General features: G+C 38.5%; 1 protein-coding gene across 1 annotated transcript; it reads left to right on the top strand.

The window, feature by feature from the left end:
- Window positions 1-7063: 7063 nt before the first annotated feature.
- sox1b (SRY-box transcription factor 1b) lies at window positions 7064-8969 on the top strand. Its single transcript, XM_051909723.1, has one exon. The coding sequence runs from the start codon at window positions 7344-7346 to the stop codon at window positions 8358-8360; it is 1017 nt and encodes a 338-aa protein (XP_051765683.1). The 5' UTR covers window positions 7064-7343; the 3' UTR covers window positions 8361-8969.
- The last annotated feature ends 4620 nt before the right edge of the window (window positions 8970-13589 follow it).

The raw sequence follows: 13589 nt of genomic DNA, 5'->3' as shown, positions 1-13589 counted from the left end.
CGCCATCTTTATGTAGAGCAACAATTCTTTTTTTACAGATCCTCAGAGAGTTCTTTGCCATGAGGTGCCATGTTGAACTTCCAGTGACCAGTATGAGAGTGAGAGCGATAACACCAAATTTAACACACCTGCTCCCCATTCACACCTGAGACCTTGTAACACTAACGAGTCACATGACACCGGGGAGAGAAAATGGGTAATTGGGCCCAATTTGGATATTTTCACTTAGGGGTGTACTCACTTTTGTGGCCAGCGGTTTAGACATTAATGGCTGTGTGTTGAGTTATTTTGAGGGGACAGCAAATTTACACTGTTATACAAGCTGTACACTCACTACTTTACATTATAGCAAAGTGTCATTTCTTCAGTGTTGTCAGATGAAAAGATATAATAAAATATTTACAAAAATGTGAGGGGTGTTCTTACTTATGTGAGATACTGTAATTCAAAATACGGGTAAACCACCTGTTAAATATCAAATGCACTCTTAAAAAAGGGGGTTTTCGCAGCGATGCCATAGAAGAACCATTTTGGGCTCCTCAAAGAACCTTTCAGTGAACAGTTGTTAAAACAACCATTTTTTTTCATAATTATTTTTTAGGAGTGTACAGATAATTCCTTCATATTAACACAGTACATTGGGCCCTGTTTAACCAGGCTTTTCTTAGAGCATAGCTGTTTTCGTTTCTGGTGTCATGCGACATGTGAATAATTTAAATCCAGCTCAGACCTTTATTCACTCACCTTCAAGTCCTTATTTCATTTGTAATCCACCTTTGGAGCCCCATCCAGTGGCAACAACATACAAAAGTACATCAGCTAACAAGGCCCAGCTGCAAAGTGGTTAACCAGAGATACCTTTCTTTCTCTTTACTGGTGCATAGCAACCACTGTGTAGAGCAGAAAGCCTTTTCTTTTCTTTATTTCACTACATGAGCCAGGAAACTCCTGTTTGAAGACACTTGTGCTTTGTCAAACCCCCATCAGAATGACACCATCATAACCCTCTAATGAACAACATGAGGCTTGAGCATAATTGGGTGCAAGCTGACATTGTTGAATACAGTAAGCACAGACATTAACACAGTAACCTGAGTGAAATCTGCTGACTGCTCATTATGCTTATTGGGTATCAATAAAAGTGGTGAATGAAGAAGAGTGGGAAATTGTCCACAAGTATTTAAAGTTTTAAAGGGATTTCTTGTTGAATTGTAGAATGATTTGCTGTGCTGGATTATTGTGGATATTTGGTCACAGAAAGTAAGCATCAGTACTTTTTTTTTGGTGTTATTTTTAGATTTATCCCAGAGAACCTTAAAGCCGCCATGAAATGGAAGTTGCGACGGTATTTTTTTCTTTATTGCGATGCATATCTGAGTGAAATGATATTCATTTTTCGAACAAGAAAAAATGTAGGGCGGGACTTTGTCCATTGGGAATTGATTAGATGGTTGTGGTTTGCTATTGGTGTGATGTCATGTGAGTGACAGGTTGCCCCGCCCTCACCCCAGTAAACACAGAGAAGAGATGTTGCTGCAAGAGGGAGAGGAAGCTATTTTGATAATTTGCTATTGAAATATATTTGACGTAACAAATGATGTAAACCTAACGCTCTCTATTTCAGATATATATTCCACTTCTTGTGGGTCTACTCTTCACCCTACAAACTACAAACACAATGTTTTTTAAGGTTATTGTAAGTTTTGCAGTTAGCATAACTATTAGGAGAAGTTATTTTAAATAATGGCGATATCTGTGTAGTGTTCTTGTATTCGTGTGCTTTACCTACAAGCATTTTTGCTCTTCTTACACATTTTACATATCTTATATTTGACTGGGTTAAAATTACCAGTCAATCATCATTTTTATTACCTTTCACCAAGTGTATATTTACAAAGTTGGCTAACTTTATTTCACCCAGAAATAGATCATTTTTTCACACTCATATCTTTCAAACCCTTGTGATATTCTGTCCTTGGTATTGAGCACAAAAGGAGTTATTTAGCAGAAAGTTCAAGCTGCTCGTTTCCGTACAGTGGAAGTAAATGGTGACTTTGACTGTTAGGAAAGATTTTCAGATTTCTTTATATTAACTTATATTTCTGTTTCACATTAAATGGCTTCAGAAGACTAATACATAAGCCATGAACTTCTTGTTGTCAAAAAGTATCCTTTTGTCCATCAAATGGGTTTGGAATGACATGAGGGTGGGTAAATGATGACAGAATTTTGATTTTCATTGTTTGTTAATATTAATATATCTATTTTTATATATTAATATTCGTAATATATATATAAGTTTGCTTATTTTCAACCAGCTTTGTATTGTTATGATTGTCAGTAGTATTTGTAATTCAACAGTGTATTAGCAAAAAGTTTTGTCAGCAAAAGACGACCATTTATCATTTTTAATGCTCCATTTATCACATTGAATATACTCAAGATGAATCCTGATCACTTTTACCTGATCAGTCTAAAAACTTTACTCAAACAACATATCCATATATCTTACAAGGATCCAAAGACGTGCTGCTACTGAATATTAACCCATTCTTTCCACATGTACACATTATATTCTCACAGAGGCCACTGACTGAACATCATCTTATGTTTTTCCTTTATGGTTTTCAAAGATCCTTAAAGCCTTCATGCAGCTATACCATATCCAACACCATGCGGTGAACAATTAACTGTAGTTGAGGCGTTGGGATTTTTACCTTCCGCCCATACAGTAGCTGTGACGGGTAGCTTAAGCAAGCCATCTGCTGTAAAAGGAATGCCTTTGATACCATTAGCCCCCGTGGCGCACTAACATGTTGTTTCTAGAAGCTTCAGCTGATCCTGTGAAGCCGGCTGTGGTGGGAGATGTGCGCATGCAGGCGGAAAACCATACAGTGATGTGATCATAGCCTGTGTGTGTCTGTGTGTGTGTGTGTGTGTGTGTGTGTGTGTGTGTGTGTGTGTGTGTGCGTGTGTCTTCATCTGCACAACCTTTGATCTTCTGATGAGCTGCTAATTTGGTCTCAAGGCCAGTCAGTAAGCAACACACTGTGTGAACATGTTTCCATCATTTCCCTTGATTTGTTTATCCTGTTGGACCCCCTTGAGAGTCATGTTCTGAAACACATTTCGCACATATCGCTTATGGCAACTAATTAATTAAACTCTTGAAGGAACATCATTTACTCACCCTTATGTTGTTGCAAACCTGTATGCATTTCTTTATTTTGTAGAACACAAAATAAGATATTTTGAAAAATATCTTTCTTTATTTTTTTTTCTCCTACAGTGGAAGTTAATTCATGGGTCCAGTGTTGTTTTGGACCCAGCTGATTTTCATTTTATCAACAAAAATGGTTAAAAGATTCTTCAAAATATCATCTTTTTTGTTCCACAGAATAAAGTGTAAGAAGTCATATGACATGGATGTGAGTAAATAATGAAAGAATTAAAATAATAGTCTGAAAAATCTAATTTGAAATGGAACCTTTTATTGAACATTTAGACTTTTTTTTTTTTTTTAAATTGAAGACAAAAAAAGTTTTTGTTGAGTATCAAATTTCATATAGCTTTTATGGCTCATATAGTATGATACACTGTAAAAAAAAAAAAAAAAAAAAAAAAAAAGTAATAACTTAAAAAAGTAACTTGGTTGCCTTAAAATTTTAAGTTCATTAAAGTTAAAAATTTAGTAAATACAATAAAGACGATTTAATCAACAGAAACTCAAAATATTATGTTATCTGAACCACATTAATTATTGAAGTTGATTTGACAAAAGAAAAAATGTTGTGATAAATCATGAAAATATTTTTTTAGAGTATACAGTAGAACATGGAGTAACACCTCAATTTTAGGCCCAGAGATCTTTTAGCAGTATAGTATGAAATGCATATAAATATCAGTCGCACTCTATACCTCCCAATAATATGACTTAGTAAGGTTATATTTAAATACTTAGTTTATGATTAAAGTCAGTAGTTTGTATTGTAGCGGGCAAAACATATAAAGCAATGCAGTACAATGATAATTAAGAGATGTACAAATAATCCTCAAAAGCCTCATGTATATCATATTTGACACTTACATTCGTGATTTTAAAAAATGATGTATGGATGATCGACTGAATCTAACCTCCTGACCCTGATCCTTATACATGGCATAACATTTATTTCAATGAAAATTATCACCATTGTGTTCTTGATACCCAAAATATCTCAGACCAGAGGTTTGTGATAAGCTCAGGGCTTATTTCATTCTTTCCTACACCTTCCCCTTCTTTTACTTGTATCATTAAAAGCATCCCAGCCTAGAGGAGCATTTCACAGCATATAAAAGTACAAAACTTGTCTGTCAAGACATTGATTCGGTGCATCTGAGTTTATGCACTATTGAAAACACATAATTAGCCATTATCACTGATGCGCTCCATTCTTATTAGGTGACTGTGGAAGAATCTGATAAATATGCAGTAACCCCTACATGTTTGTATATATATGTGTGTTTTTGTCTTCTGTTACTGCTGCTTTGAAATATACAACAGATTAATACACATTTCTCTATGCTTTATTATGGACTCCAGTAGATTTGTACTAGGAGAACCCCATGCATTTAGGAGATCTTATGGACAACCTGTATAATATAGAGGTTGTATTGAGATATTGTATAAAATGGATGTCACACACTTTGTATGATTGCTGATTCGGTGAGGGTCATAGGTGTGCGAACTCCCTTCTATTCCTGAGCACAACCCTATCATCCCCATCCCTTTATAGTCCTCTCAGAGTGTCAGTGTCAACGTGTAAATCATACGGAAATAAGTCTGAAAATTGAAAATGAAGCTGAAAACGTGTGTGAGACAGCCCCTTCTCCCCCCACGCAGCCCTTGCTCGAGTTCCCCCTCCTTTCCTGTCCAATTATGTTTAAAACGCGGTGGAGAGCGAGAACTGGCGCACCTGACAGATGTTGACCATTTTTAAACCCTGCTCGCTCTCACAAGTTCAAGAGACTCTCTAATTCACTTTGCAGTCGGGACATAACGGAGCGACGCCACTTACTGAGCTTTTGGAACACAGACCAACACACAAGGATTTTAGTGCTGTGAAGCTCAGATCATGGGAGAGGCAACTTGCAGTTCACTAGCTTATAGTGTGATGTTCTTTATTCTTTTTTGCTTTTCTGTGTGATCTTCCTAAATCACTGGTTCTCATTCATGATCCTAACAGGACCTCTCAGGTGCATTATCATTAAATCTAAATAAAATATTGTAAAATAAATAATAATAATGTATTCTATTGTGTCAAATTTTACTTTTTCAAATGGTCACATTAGAACATTTTATCTTTTTTTTTTTTTTTTTTAAATAAAACATATAAGCCTACCTATTGTTCTATATTGATTCTAGCATTTATATTTTTTGCATATGGACTACTGAAAAAAAAGCTCAATGTATGTATTCATTTTGGTCATTTTATCTGGACTGGAGTTTTATTCGATGGACACACAATTACTTCTTTCATTTATTTAAATATCTGTATCTTGACACCATTGTTAAACGAGTTGTGTAATCCAACAAATAACGCATAACTGACTAATGGCAACGCCTTTTCCACTTTCACTGATGGGTATGATGATTAACACATTAACCGACGCTATATTTATTTTCCGCCTCAGTTCACAATTAATGGAGAGATTCTGAGCAAGTCTTCTGTGAAATCTGAGCGATGCGCCTGAAACTCCCTCAACGCCTCCCTTCAATATCCTGCACCTTACATTTTCACGTTTAGAAACTCACAATATATTCCAAGGTTTGCTTTAGTTTTCCATAACTATTTTACATATTTTGTCGGGAAACTCGCACATACAAATTTGTGATTAAACAGTGACTATGGAAAAAAAGGAACTTGTTGCGGTGGTTGAAGTAAATGTCGCCTATACATAAAGCAGAGCTTCAGTAGTGACAGACAGTGATCCTCGTATGTTCTCGTCCAGTAGACGGCGATCACACTCTAGTCTAAATTATATAGAGCACGAGGTGACAAATTTTGCTTTTCTATTTATTTGCACATTTTGTTGACCAAAATTATTATAATTCAGACAAAACAAGCCCAGTGAACATGTGAGTGTGTATCAGGTTTATAAAATCGGTTTCGTAAATCTGTTTGATCTTGTTGTTACATCGAATCGGGGATTATTTTACATGTTTTAGTTATTATTCTTAATTCATTGGGAAGAATATATAGCTAGGCTACTTCTTGTGATATTGCATTATTTATGTCAACGTTTCCGATACCAATGAAAAAAGCGCAATAGGAAATTGAGATACTGCAGCGTTGGGGGAAAATAACATTGCAGGTTACACTTTTTTTTTTTGCACACTAACCATTTTTGAGCTGTTCCTCACTTTGCACTCGATGACAAAAGGGCTCACATGGCACATGCACTGGGCCTGAGTCACCTGTTTCTTAGCAACAGGAAAACACCTGTGGCATCAATTTATTCAAAGTGACTTTTGAGGATTGTGATAAATACTGGAAAACTGTGATAAATAATGGAAAAGATAGCCTATACCGGGAACCTACCTGAACCTGAACTTATACACAAACAGTCTGTTTGCAGAGAAGTTTATTTAATTCTTGTTTTGGACTTTTTTTGTGAATAAAAAATGGTTTTACGTATTGTTATGGTTAAAACTGTTGAAACAGTTTATCAATATAATTTTTACATAACAGGAACTGTTCTGATAGAAAACCTGCTTGACAATAAAATAATGTTTGAAGTTCAGGCTCCGGCGTTTCAAAAAGGGCATATGTTCAGTAAACATTAGAGCCAAAAATTGACTGATTTATGGTTTATTCCAGAGAAAAATATCATTTGGGGATCATTTACTCCAAATAACATTTGTCAACAGTGGTTGTAGCCAACTGTTTACCTTCCGCGTGCCGAAAAAAAAACCTTCGATCTCTCCCTTGCTCGTCACCTGACCGTGAGCCATATGCAAATCAGCCCCGTCCTCAAACGCCATTGGCTCTCTCTCACTCATTTATTCCCTGTCAAAGCGCATCATATGGCCGCTCTTCCACTAACTTTTCTAGCCCACGGCTGAAAGTAGCTCAAAGACAATTCTGCACTGGATGTGAAAATCACCGCGAGAGAAGTTAGAATAAAACAAAGGGAGACGAGCTGCCGCAAAGTTCCCATCCATCATCTGTTTGGATTGTACCTCTGTCTGCTGTTCGAGTGGCCTCTTTTGTTATTAGGAGGTTCTACGCGTGTGCGCCTGCCAGCGAACGGGGACGTGTGAATGTTTCTGTGTGTGAGCTGAGTAAGTTAAAGCCGGGTGAATGTATAGCATGATGATGGAAACGGACTTGCATTCTCCAGGAGCCCAGACTAACACAAACACGGGCCACACGGGACCCAACAGCAAAGTTAACCAAGACCGCGTCAAGAGACCCATGAACGCGTTTATGGTGTGGTCTCGGGGTCAGCGCAGAAAAATGGCTCAGGAGAATCCAAAGATGCACAACTCGGAGATCAGCAAGCGCCTCGGAGCGGAGTGGAAAGTCATGTCCGAGGCGGAAAAGCGACCCTTCATTGACGAGGCGAAAAGACTGCGCGCCATGCACATGAAGGAGCATCCGGATTACAAGTACCGACCCCGGAGGAAGACCAAGACTCTGCTCAAGAAGGACAAGTACTCTTTGGCGGGTGGCCTGCTCGCTGGATCAGGAGGCGGAGGCGGCGTGGGGCTGGGAATGGGTGCAGCGGGGGTCGGGCAGAGGTTAGAGAGTCCGGTGGGTCACGGCGGCAGCACCGCGGCGAGCTACGCGCACATGAACGGCTGGACCAACGGCGCGTACTCAGGCCAGGTGGCGGCTGCCGCGGCTGCAGCCGCAATGATGCAGGAGGCTCAGCTCGCCTACAGTCAGCACCCAGGCAGCGGAGCGCATCACCACCACGGGCACCACCACCATCCGCACAACCCCCAGCCTATGCACCGCTACGAAATGACGGCTCTCCAGTACAGCCCCATCTCAAACTCTCAGAGCTACATGAGCGCCTCTCCGTCAGGCTATGGGGGAATATCCTACACGCAACATCAAAACTCCAGCGTGGCTTCATCTGGGGCCATCGGCTCGCTGGGCTCGCTGGTGAAATCGGAGCCGAGCGTAAGCCCTCCCGTTACCGCTCACTCTCGAGCCCCTTGTCCCGGAGACTTGCGAGAGATGATAAGCATGTATTTACCGACGGCGGAGGCAGGGGACCCGTCCGTTCAGAGCAGACTTCACGCTGTACCGCAGCACTATCAAAGTTCCACGACGAGCGTAAACGGAACCGTTCCACTGACACACATATGAAAAGATTTGCAACTACGCATTCAGACTCAAATAACCAAATATGTACCTCTTTTAGAGAATAACTACCTTTTTTTTGTACAGAATGTCTGTTCTTGTAAATTTGAAGGTGATATTATTTAAATATAATACTTAAACTGAAGGGTGTCCTGGGGATGTTGTCTGAATAATTTGTCCGAAATGACACCATATGCGTGAGCTTTACACATTTGCGAGGGATTAAAATTCTTTGTGTGTGTGTGTGTGTGTGTGTGTGTGTGTGTGTGTGTGTGTGTGTGTGTGTGTGTGTGAGTGTGTTTGTGTGCGTGTGTGTATGAGAGAGATGGTACTATGTTTGCGACATGAAAAAGAGTGGGTGCTACAGTGTATAGTCAAAAAACAATGTTTTTAAAGTTTTCTAAGATTTTTCTCTATCCCACTTTGATTTGTCAACACGTGAGTTGCTGTATTTGCTCTATTCCTTATTTGTTTGTTGTATTTTTTCCCTTGTACATTGTGAATATATTACAGAGAAGATTGATACACAAATCTGTAAATATAATTCGGATTTGCCAGGAAAAAGAGGAAACGTTTTGCGTTGATGTGAGAAGAATAAATTTGCTTTTGCTCTGATTCTGGAAAGTTAGTTTGCTGTGTTTTGCTTTTTATCTCGCGATTAAGCAGCTGGAAATAGAGTTAATATTCCAATGTGATAATGTTTATATGTCTGTATAAGCCACGAATTTTAGTCACACGGTAGAACCTTTATTGTTTGAAAATATTGGGACAAAACAATGTGTAAGAACGAAATTTTAAATTGGAAATTTATTTTAATTATATAGGTGTAAATATAAACAAGTGTTTTAGCATTCAGATATAAAATCTAAAAATGAAACAAATATATTTGTATCTTATCAACTGAGGTAAAAAAAAAAAAAAAACGAATGAAAATTGTATATGACATTTTACGCATAATACCACGTGCAATTGTGTTTAATATTATAAATCACATTTTTATTTCCATTTAATTTTCCATTGCTATTACATTTACTCAGGCAAATTATTTCAAAAAAGACATTTAACGTTTCTTGGGAAATTTCAGTATGCGTGAACCTAAAAATATGTTACTCAATGTCAATGTATATCACTTGATTGAGTGTTTAATTTTTTAAGACACTTAAAAAAGCTCCACTTAGATTTGAATCTGTATGAATGAAACCTCTTCAGATCGTTTGATAATTACTATTTATTTGATGGCACTATTTTTGTTGAGCGTGATCAGCTTCTTTAATTGCGACCAAGCTGACAAAGCTATTTTACAGTAAGGAAACCTTCTGTATTTTGTTTCTTTCAATAAGCCTTCCGTGACGTTGTTGTTGTGTCTTGATGCATATGATGGAGGGCAAAGTTCAAGACCTCTCAAAATAAAGAGTGTCCAATGAAAAACGAAGAACAGCAAATAGAGAGCGAACCACATTATTCATTGTTCAAAGGACCAACCCCTGTTTTTTTCCTGTGAGCCCCGGATTGTGCAGACATATGCTTCAAATCCGCTCCACTTCAATTAAATCCGCCTGGGTACCCGCGAGCCACTCATGACTATATTTACCGGATATGGAATAATTGCGTTCTAAACCTCCTAATGGAATTAAAAATGTTACTGTTTATTTCCACTTTTGATACGCATTTTAAGAAGAATTCTATTTTTTTTTTTTCGCCTTGTGGCTTATTTTCTATTACTAAAATTGACAACCTAATTGAATCACTGGTGGGCCGTCAAGCAAATGTTGTTCGTATCCTCCGTGGGGTGTCAGTGGGATTAAGATGAATGTAGAGTGCGTGGCAGAGAGTGTTTTGTGTCAGGGAAAGAGGAGGATTAGACAGCCCTAAAAGCTGAACCCCCGGGTCAGCGACAAGTCACATTCTTATTACAATGACAGCTACCGGAAGAGTGACGTGACGCGGGAGATTTCCCGCAACAAGTAGGATTCATGGAGGTCTTTGAACCTCATTTCTTTTCTTTCTTTCTTTTTTTGAACTCCGCAGACGACCGTGAGAATGTCGACGAAGAAGTTTCACTTGAGTGTAAAGCAAATTAGAACAAATAACGAAACTCATTTACTCATTTAAAGAAGGATACAGATGAAAACTTTTGCTTGTTTTTCATTTAGCCGTTTAAGTGACAGTTGACAGGACACTAAAAATATTAGGTTATATAGACATTTTCCTTATTTAAAGATAACTATTAGCCTATTTAAAAAAAATCTATATTTTAAAATATTAAATACTCGCATGCACAATGATAGGGCAATACACAACATTGTTGTTCTTAGCAACGCGGATTTGCATCCAGAAACAAAAAGAGTGAGCCCAGCATGGCACCAGTCCAGCAGACTGGCAAACCTCATTCTGTTCACCTCCACCGTTTCCTGGCAGAAGTAAAGGAATACAACAGCAAATATCACCAATAAATCTGTAATAGCCAGACAGACATTTATCACCTTTACACCACCATGTTCTGAAGTGAAATTGTCAAAAATAGGCTTGTATTTTGTCATTTGTAAAACCGGCGATCCTTTGCACTCGCTGTCCTAAATGTTCCTAATTAGCATCGGGTTTATCATACCCCTGCATATTTTCTTGCCTCCTCAGAAAAAAAAGCTGGTTGCCGTTCTGCTACGGAAGATTACGGAGACAGATTGCAGAGGACGAATGTGCGGCGCCAGATTAGCGGGGAATAGAAACAGCAACTGGGCCAATAAATTCCTTGCACGGGCCTTATCGTGCAATTACACGTTGACATGTTTAACAATCTCGCGGTCTTTTTTCCTAATCCACAAACCCTCCAAGAGGCACGAGACGTTATGTGCTACAGTCGTTTCAGACGTGGTTAAATGTTTACCGAGTGGGCTAAAACCTAAAAACTGTGCTGACAAAATGTTCCACAAAATATATCTTATAGGGGCAGTTTTCTTTTCAACTTTCCTTCTCTTTTGTTTACCAGAAATTAAAAAAAAAAGTATACTATTGTTTTTCCTCTATCACTTTTGTGTTTGTCTACTAGCCTATTTAGTAAATGCGACGTTGCAAATCCCGCTTTTTAAGATCCGTAGGCTACTAAATGTGTCCAAACATTTGTCTTCCAAATGCATTTCATAAATCATCCGGCTTAACTATCCTCAAAAACATACTATAGCCAATGTGACTGGAGCAGATCTAAAACCGCCACTGGGGGAAAAAAAAAGATGTAGACATTTAACACACTCTCACTCAAATGTCATTTGTTATCTAATATATCTCAATTTCATATTAGCCTATTATATAATATAAAGTCGTTCTACATAACGCCTCCGTTTGTCATATAAAAACAGGTTTGTAAATGCTGTTTTTTTACCAACACTTTTGAAATAGCATACTCGCCTACTAGCCTAAATTGGCTTTGCAGTTTGCAATGACTTAGATGAATAATTTATTAAGTGTCCCTTTGTTTCTGACAAACTGAAAGCAAGGAGAAGGATCCCTTTAAGCAGGTAATGGGTTTACGAGTGGTCCGAATATACGAACGCTTTTACGTGCTACTTAAAGTAGGAAAGTGCCGTAGAGATTAGCCTATACAAGCGACTAAAGTTCTGCTCAGCGCTTCGGTAGTTAGCGAGTTATCTCTTTCTCTCGGTCTCTTTTTCCCCGCATACACTCACTCTTACTTTCCCCTGTTAGCAGTGTCCGCCTGTGCGGGGGCCTGCGGCGAAGTGATTGTGAGAGACTCTGTTGGAATTTGGCAGCGTGGCGGCTTTGGAACGGCGCCCCACGCTGACTGTCATTCAGCGGGCCTGCGCGACTCACTGTGCCGTTGGGAAGTGTCGCTCATCCGTGCACTCATTGGCCTTACAAAGCTGATTACAAGCATCAGCGAATTCCTGAAGGCAATGAGAGGCGATGCAGGTGCACGAGAGGGTAAGTTCCTGGTTGGAACATGCGCGGATGAAGCTGAAAGTTGTGAACATCCAAAACAGCCTCACCCAATCAGACTTTATCTGAGGCGCGGAAGGGCTAACTTTAACAAAACTGGAAAATGGAAACCTTCTTTGCGAAATATATACAATTTCTGAAATGAATTATCGTTTACTGATTGAGAGACTGCACTGTAAAAAAAGAATTGTTGATTTAACTTAAAAAAAGTAAGTTATCGGTTGCCTTAAAATTTTGAGTTCATTGAAATTAAAAATTTGAGTAAATACAATGAAGGCGATTGGTTTAATCAACAGAAACTCAAAATATGTTATCTGAACCACATTTGATTTGACAAAATAAAAATGTTCTAATTACAAATCATGAAAATATTTTTTTTTCAGATCATTTAACAGTCCTTCGAGGAGCTTTATCTTAACATTAGGATGTTTGATTAATTTAGGAAAGTTTTGTTTCTCGATTTGGAAATCATTTTAATACACATATGAATTAAAAATAGTTAAAAATGAATTCGTTTTGATTACATTTTTTGTGACATGTAGCTATTTTATATAATTCGATTTTAAAATATTTATCTTTTTATTAGGCTATCTCAGACATCCAAGGAATGAGACAGCTTTTACACCATAAGCCACAAGGTCTAAGCAGCCTCACGTCTATAGTAAGCTAATTATTTTGCATCTAACCCACTTTTCGAAGGGCTGACAGCAGTCTTGTGCTGCTATCCTCAAGAATGCGACTTATGTCCAGAATGATGTGCGTGTGGGTTTAAATAACAGATTGATTTCAGAACAATTTATATAGTCACATCATGCCAAGTGTCCATTCAAACCAAGAGGAGCGCCAGAGCGATCACTATATGATTGGAATCTCTCGATGTCTCTTCTTCCTCACGTTCCTCAAAGGGAGATCCGTCACCTGAGAGTTGTCACCCCGCTGTCACTTGCTGATTAACGGACAAAAGAGGTCTCCCGGACGGTCTGTGGCAGCCAGTCAACCAGAACGGACTATGCAAATAGCCTGGAGAAGGCGAGAAGATGGCGAACAGTGCTCTCAATTGTTCTTTGGATTTCACAGCTTTCCGTGCGCAGCTGCATCGCTGTAGTTACCCAGGACACTGTTTTGCATTCGCGAGCAGAAGCCTAAAAGGTCTCAACTAAACAGGCTTCTGAAACAAGTGGAAAGATTTAGCCTAAACATCACTGTTATACATAGCCGAAATAAGAAAATGTGAAGAATGAAAGAGATGAAAACAAAAGGAAACTTTAAAGTGTCATACCGACC

This window comes from Ctenopharyngodon idella, chromosome 1, assembly GCF_019924925.1.
Source record: "Ctenopharyngodon idella isolate HZGC_01 chromosome 1, HZGC01, whole genome shotgun sequence".
In the NCBI taxonomy this organism is placed as follows: Eukaryota; Metazoa; Chordata; class Actinopteri; order Cypriniformes; family Xenocyprididae; genus Ctenopharyngodon; species Ctenopharyngodon idella.
Note: the sequence above shows the minus strand (reverse complement) of the source record. Positions and strands in the feature narration are given on the sequence as shown.